At 40.8% G+C, this 8,322-nt stretch overlaps 1 protein-coding gene and 1 long non-coding RNA gene across 2 annotated transcripts in view; both read right to left on the bottom strand.

Moving 5' to 3' along the window:
• Positions 1-1,881: 1,881 nt before the first annotated feature.
• LOC139028071 (uncharacterized) lies at positions 1,882-4,095 on the bottom strand. The gene is made up of 2 exons (XR_011480245.1): positions 3,998-4,095; positions 1,882-2,825 (listed from the first exon to the last, which is right to left on the bottom strand). It is a non-coding gene; the product is annotated as an uncharacterized lncRNA (long non-coding RNA).
• A 1,260-nt stretch (positions 4,096-5,355) lies between these two features.
• pcdh11 (protocadherin 11) overlaps positions 5,356-8,322 on the bottom strand; it is a 78,464-nt gene continuing 75,497 nt past the window's right edge. The window contains 1 exon segment of the mRNA XM_023992056.2: positions 5,356-5,953. Within this exon segment, the coding sequence (XP_023847824.1) occupies positions 5,870-5,953 (84 nt within the window). The 3' untranslated portion in view covers positions 5,356-5,869.

An 8,322-nucleotide genomic window follows, 5' to 3' on the forward strand; every position in this document is an offset into this window, starting at 1 on the left:
GAAGGACGCAGACGACCAGTGAACAGACAGTATAAGAAAATAAGAAAGGACAGACAGACAGTATAATAATAAATGGCAGGACAGACAGACAGTATAATATAATGAAGGACAGGACAGACAGTATATATACATGAAGGAAGACAGACAGACAGTGTTATAATATGAATGGAAGACACGAGACATGTTAATATATGAAGGAAGGACAGATCGACAGTACAGAACTACCACGTATATATAATGGAACGAGGTAAGTGACCCACAGACGACAGCTAGTCATAATTAATTAAGACGAAGAAGCTATAAAATAGGACAGACAGACAGCTCCTTATTAATATAATCTAAACACAGACAGATACTCCATGTATTATACATATAAGGAAGGATACAAGGACAGACAGCTTATAATATTAAGGTGAAGGAATGTGCAAGGGGACACGATACCAGGCACCTATAATATAATGGAAGGGTAAGTACTGAGCGACAGACAGCGTTCATACTATACATGAAGCGAGAAGGACGGGACACTAGAACGTATAATGATATTGTCACAGGACAGACAAAGAACAGCCGATCCAGTCTAATACAATCATAATGAAGGAAGGACAGACAGACAGTATAATATAATGAAGAAGGACAAGACAGACATAATATTAATGAAGGACAGGAAGACAGTATAATATAATGAAGACAGGACAGAAGACAGAGTATTAAGTATGAATGAAGGACAAGACAGGTAAATAACGAAGTAAGGAACAGTGAACAGATTAAATAAATGAAGAAGACAGAAAGACAGACAGTTATAATATAATAAAGGAAGGACGACCAGACAGTATCAATATAATGGAAGGAACGACGCACCAGACAGTATAATATAATATGAAACAGACAGACAGACATCGATATAATATAATAGAAAGGACAGACAGAAGACAGACAGTATTTAAATATAAGAAGGACAGACAGACAGTATATAATGATGAAGGAAAGACAGACAGATATAATATAATGAAGGAAGGAGAAGACAGTATAATATAATGAAGGAAGGACAGAAGACAGACAGTATAATATATAGGAAGGACAGACAGACAGTATAATAAATGAAGAAGACAGAGAGACAGTATAATATAATGAAAGAAGAAGACAGACAGTATAATATAATGAAGGAAGGACAGAGAGACAGTATAAATATAATGAAGGAAGGACAGAGAGACAGTAATATAATATAAAGAAGGAACAGACAGACGTATAATATAATGAAGGAAGACAGACAGACAGTATAATATAAAGAAGAAGGACAGACAGCAGTATAATATTAAGGAAGGACAGCAGACAGTATATAATAAGAAGGACAGGAACAGAGACAGTATAATATAATGAAGGAAAGACAGACAGGACAGTTTATAAATAAGAAGGAAAGACAGGACAGACAGATTAATAGCAGAACGGACAGACAGACAGTTTAATATAATGAAGGGGAAGACGACGACAGGGACAGTATATAATAAGAGAAGACAGACAGACAGTCTTCTAACTTATAATGGAAGGCCAAGACGACTAGTTATCAGGTATAATTCTACATTGAAGGAAGGACAAGACAGACATATATATAATGCAAGGAAGGAAGACAAGTAGTAAATGTGAAATGAAGGAGGACAGACGGACGTCTATATATAATTGAGACAGAACGACGAGTATAATATATTGAAGAAGGACAGACAGACAGACAGTATAATATAAAGAAGGAAGGGCAGACAGTATAATATAAAGAAGGAAGYACAGACAGACAGTTTAATATAAAGAAGGAACGACAGAGAGTTTAATATAATGCAATGAGAAGGTCCAATGTCTTGATTAATAAGAAGAGTCATGGGAAATGTGCAATACAATGCAAAAAAGACTTTAATAAATTCCAGAAGCTCACACATACATAAACAAAACATTTATATACAGTTTTTCTTCACATAATTGGCAAATCAAAGTTAATTACAGAGTATGTAAGAAGCATATTGTACTTCACATTGAATAAAAGTGAGGTTGGTATTTCATAGTCATCTGTCTCCCTTACAGAAGATAAAAAGCTGTCTTCTCCCGTGTATGTTTTTCTGTTTTCTCCCTAAGATCAGTTAAATCACATGATGATTACAGTGCTAAGATGCTCTGTATAGTTCACACTGCGGTTCTACTCAGTAGTAATACATTTGATACCGTAATTACATCCGGTACCTTCTCCAGAAAAGATTTGGATCATTAGGAAGGTATCGTATATGTGCCACACATACTGTACATACAGCTTCGTCTACCAAAGCAGTCTCTTTATAAGACAACCATTAAACATCATGACTATTAACAACAGTGCTAACCCACCAAGCTGTTTATTAGTGTAGTATTGAAGATAGTAATTAAGATCAGGACGTAACAACGATGAATGACTCCAAGTGTTTACACAATGCAGTAGAGGCATATATTTGTGTGGATACCAAACCAGAACCAAAAGGCGTATAATATTGAAAGTGGATTGTAAAGATTATTCTGTCTTCACCTTATTGATGTTAATACATTTAAACCTGCTGAATGCTGCTTGTACGACCACTTCTCATTGTAGGTGTTTAATGTTTATCTCTCTTAATTTCACTTGAATAAATAATGCATTGATAAAAATAAGTGCACAAAATCAAGTTTGTCTTTTTTGTTGTTGTTGCTTTAAACCAACCAAGTGGCATCAACGAACTGCCTGAGTTTTACCACTTGGAACCATCATTTGAAATATGTAATATTATATCTCACAGGTTAAATCGGCTCTGACTTGTGGGATCTGTCTGTCTACTCTGAGTACCAGACGAAGGATTAACCGCATGGTGCTCACTGTGAATCCTGTCTCAGTCTGACTTCTAGTAGCACGGAGGTTAAGACCGTGTGGCCTCTCACGTGAATCTGTTCTATCTCTAGTCACACGGAAGGCCTAAAACCATGGCTTCCTTCTACTCGTGAATCTGTCTATCTGACTACTACGTACACACAAGGTGTAAAACCCATGGTGGCGTCTACTGTGCAATCCTTCTGTAACCTTATCTGAACTTAGGTACTACTAAAGGCTTTAAACCACTGGTTTGCGTCTACTGTTGAACTCCGTCGTCTACTACTGACCTCCTAGCCTACCGCCACGACCCTGCAAAATGTACAACCATGCGCTCTACCTCGAACTGTCTATTCCGCTATCGCTACCTAGTACACGGACAGGGTCGACCGTCTAAACCAACTGCGCCCCCGGAGCGCGCTGGCCCCTCTCTACACTGCGTATTAACGGAACTCCTGTCTCATCCTGACCCTTAGTACACGAAGTTAAACCACTGCGCGCCTCTACTGCCTGAACATCCTGTCTTACCTCCTGGACCTATCTAGTACCCACGCTCTAGCACTCCAAACGCGAATCCATCATACCCCACTTGGCCTCTCTGTGAATCTGCTCTCTACGCTTCTGACTCTAGTACTATACCAGAACGAATAAGACGGATAAACCATGTCCCTCCCCCCGCCACTTACCTGAACTAGAAATCATGTCTCTATCTCCGAACCCCTCTTAGATACCTACCCCAACCGAAACTGGTCACTAATACCCATGCGCCGACCGGCTTTCCTTACCCTCGCGTCCACGTCCCGCCTCCCCGAGCTCTACACACTCTGCACACCGCACCGTCAATGATCTACAACACACACCCGAAGACACCACGGCCCTCTCGACATATGACACCACCTGCAGCTCCACTTCATCACATGTGAAAGTCCTCGAAATCTATCCGCACTCACTCCCCTCCCAGTACGCACAACGGTTAAACACCCCACAATGGCCGCCCCCTCTACTGTGAATTCTGTCTCCATGCGACTGACCGTCTAGCTACACGAAGCGTTAACATGTGCTTCTACTGCTGAATCTGTCTATCTGGACTCTAGTACGACGAAGGTTAAACCAGCGCCTCTACTGTGAATCTGTCTATCTGACTCTAGTACACGAAGGTATAACTCATGGTGCCTCTACTGTGAATCTGTCTATCTGACTCTAGTACACGAAGGTTAAACCAATGGTGCATCTACTGTGAATCTGTCTATCTCTGACTCTAGTACAACCGAAGTTAACCCATGGTAGCCTCTACCTTGCATACCAATCTATCTATATTCTGCACTCTACCCTCAGCTCACCATCGAGAGAGAGTTCAAACCATGCAGCGACACACAAGCTTGACCGTACCCTCCAACTCGATCCGAGACTCCTGCTCGTACCTCCTCTCTACTCCTAACAGCTCTACCACACAAACGGCTTCCGCCAACAGCCTACACCGCCCCATGCGCTGCCCCCCCTCCGCTACTCCGCGGCTGCAACCTCCCTACCTGCTCAATCCTGCCACGCTAGGATCATACTCACGCGCTATGCCGCATCTAAACTCATCGCGCCCTACTGTGAATCGCTGTCTATTCTACCTCAGTACCCTCGAAACGCCAAGGTATAACCATGGCCTGCCTCACTCCTGTTTCAGTCCTAGCATAGACATCAGCTCTCTATTCCAGATTTAGAACAGAGCCCTTGCGGCTCCCTTGTGAGTGTCGGCTCAAGTATTAAGTCAATCCCTCCTCTATTATAGAGGTAACAATTTCCCTACTGTTCCTACGATACGGCCGAATCTAGCAGACCCGTCCTACCTGGTCCTGTAAAACACCACGACTTGTGTTCCAAGCCCAGATAGCGCACGATGCCCATACTTAACACCACGCCCCACACTCTTCCCTACTAACACCAGCTGTGCGTGTGGTTCCAGCCAGTGGGCCATGCATAGTAGCACTAGGCCACACGGCTCTCCGCTTACTAAGACACTAACCAGTGGCACTGCAGGTCATGGGACGATACGAGGCGATCATTGACATAAAACGGGTGACACTTAGGACCCATTTGCAGTCAGGATCTAGCTTGCCGCATAAAAATGATAAAAACAAAAACGATTGCATCCAGTATATATCCCGAGCCGAAAAAATAGCAACAATTCAATGGATTAAAAAGCAAGGGAAAAAAACTAAGATACGAACAGACTCAGGATAATGTAAACTTTTAGTCAAACAGCGAAAAAATATAAGTTAACACCAGACACAAGCAGGTACTGTCAGAACTTTTAGTCTCAAACAAGGAAAAAACATACAAAATAACAACAGCGAACAGGCCTATGTAAACTTTAGTCAACCAAGGCGAAAAAACTAAAATACGAACAACACGACACCAAGGATGTAAACTTAGTCGCAAACAAGGACAAAACAACTAAGAAACAACAGACACGCACGGTATGATAAACTTTAGTCAACAAGGGAAAACAACACAAAATAACAACAGACACCAGGTATGTAAACTTTAGTCAAACAGAATCAATAAATATAAACATAGTCAACTCTGTGATAAATATACATAAATACATATAAACATATACTTAACAGAATAAAGTACAGAAGAGCTGTTCATTGTATTTGTACTGTATGTTTTTTATACATGGGGGTGGGTCATATCGTGAGTCATCGTCTCGGAGATAGATATAATAAGAGATACTGTAAATGTGTGGCTTTCTATAAACCTCCTACAGGATTCACAAGGAGAGTTTTGTCAAGTTTCAGGCAGGCAACAATGTGTCTTCATTTCTGTGAAAATTATTCAAGTTCTACTTTTTTTTTCTTCGGCAAACAAAAATTAAATAAACCAAATTGACATATTCCTTTTTGTTGGTTGGTGTTTTGAGGATGTAGAGACTGTATAGTATGAGATTTACCTCTTCATCTGTGCCTTCCTCCCTCTCTCTCTCTCTCTCTCTCTCTCTTTCTCTCTCTAGGTTACTGGCAGCTAGAGATTGATTTTTATCCTGTGGCAGCGAGTTGTACCTGAGCCACAGAGTGTGTCATAGAGTGGTGGTTTCAGTGCCGTCTCCTGTAATATAGAGAGACAGACAGATATAGGGAGATTGAAGTTACAATATAATCCAGATCTGAGAAGTCTAATCTGTAGTAGCTGTTAAAAACTCTATTACACTCGAACGGTGAATAAAAATCTCTAGATCATTTGTATTCAATAAGAGAGAGAAAAAAAAGCATTCTTCAAGGTACAGCTGACAATCAGGTACGATTTCCTTGAAGAATGCTACATGTGAGCATAAGCTTGTGCATTTTACTGTGATTATCAGAGCATGCAATTCTCTCCAATAGATTTAGCTCCAAATGTGTAATTACATCCACCACCCTACTGCAACACTTCGTTTTAACCCTGAAAACAGCATTTTGGCTCGTACTTTAGTCCTTACTCTGGCATCCCTTCAGTAGGTCTTCTGATAGGTACAGGTCTGACATTCACGAGGTCTGCGCCAAAACTACAAAAGACACATCTGCCGATATCTGAATCGTCATGTTGAATCTGACCTTGTGCTGCTGCTTACATTAGGCCTACCTACAGTATGCATATTGATTATAGAAGCAAACGCCTAAATCAGCTGGTAAGAGGTGATACAACAGACCTCCCCCCGTCCCGTCCGTCCGCCCATCCCCCATCTACTGTCTACTGGCATCACAAGTCATTACAGCAGCTTGGTTAGAAGTTTGGGAAATTTTCCATAATTTTTACAACCCTACCCTTATTGAAAAAAACCTATGAATAAAAATAAATAAAAACACAAGTTCCAAAATCACGTTTTCACGTGATTCTCTACATGTGACAACATGTACAGAAACATGTGACAACATGTACAGAAACATGTGACAACATGTACAGAAACATGTGACAACATGTACAGAAACATGTGTAAACATAAAACGACACATTCCAAAAAAACATGTCAAATCATGTGATTTTCCACATGTGCTATATCATGTGGTTTTTCTGTAAGGGTTAGCTATTACACTTAGCTAGAGTGATTGTTTTAGGTAATATATTGTAAATTACAACAACAACATAATCACATCTGCCATCCTTTCAAATGTTCATGTTCTGAGATCATGTCAAATGGTAATATCTATGTACAGTATGTTAAGTATGAATATGTTAATGGCCTTGCTAGCTAAGAAAACACACAAACCACAGGAGGTTTTGGTCTGACATCAACAACTGACCTGGTATGCACTATGGCCCTGTGGAATATGGGACAAACAAAAGAGCATATTGGCCTCATTGCTGTTGCATATTCATGCCCGTGTCTGAGATCACTCAGCCAGCCAGGGAGGTTGCTCACTTGATCTGCCACAACTAAAGCACAGATGGAGACAGAGGTTTCCCGCACGTCACCGGGGGGGATTGACCTCTAAATCTACCGGCTGAGAACAGGGAGATAGACAGAGATAAAAGAAAAGGAAGGCAGATATGAGGGAGGGAAAAAAAGAGAGAAGGGAAGCTAGGGAGAGAGGAAAAGAGGCTATGGTGCACTGAGCAGCATTGGCTCCCACCAAACAAAGCTCTTAAGATATTAAGATACCATATGGTGCCATAAATATGTAGTCTCTGAAGTATTTTTGACAAGCTTCCCTCTTTAGCGCCTACATCCGTAAGTCCCCTTAAACATTCATCTGACCTTCATCTGTAAGTCTCCTGCGTCTCCTATTAGGATGCAATGTGTGCTGTTATATCCTTTATCCTCTGGCTGCTTTAGGTAAAAGGTCAATGGAAGAGGCACGTAAAATCACTGTCTTTCACTTTCATGAACAAATAAAAACATCACAATCTGCTTTATCCTGTATTTTGGACTTTTTGTATTACAGGTTTACGCTCGGGGAGATTGAGCGGTGTCAACTTGCCATATGCTGCTTTTGTTAAGGCCAGGCTGACTTGAACGGATCACAATTGTGAATTCTACACTCGACAAAACATTTTCATTTCACGAGATAAAGAAAAAACATGAATGTTAATATTCTGGGGAGCATTAGAGAATTTATCTGAACTGTATCAATGTTAAAAGAGGAATCTATTGGAGCGAGAGTTTAGACAAGTCAAAACTAGGAAGTTGTAGCCAGTATTGTCAGTCATTGGCTGTCAGAGGTCCAATAATATTAAAGACCTAGTAACTGCCAATAATATTTAGGTATTGTTATGTTCTGTTGCATATCCTCTGTAGAATATATTAGGTGACCGAATCGGGCGGGATTCGTGCTCAAGATTACGTAGTTGACAACCTACTTTTAATGAACATAGTTACGTCAGCTAGAAACCTCCTTATATTAAGCCATGCAAAGGCTATTCTTCTCCAACGGCACCCTAACCCCCCCCCCCCACCCCCTACGCCAGCATAGCCATGTCTGCGGATGTAAGTATCTAAT

This window comes from Salvelinus sp. IW2-2015, linkage group LG8 (genome assembly GCF_002910315.2).
Source record: "Salvelinus sp. IW2-2015 linkage group LG8, ASM291031v2, whole genome shotgun sequence".
Taxonomy (NCBI): Eukaryota; Metazoa; Chordata; class Actinopteri; order Salmoniformes; family Salmonidae; genus Salvelinus; species Salvelinus sp. IW2-2015.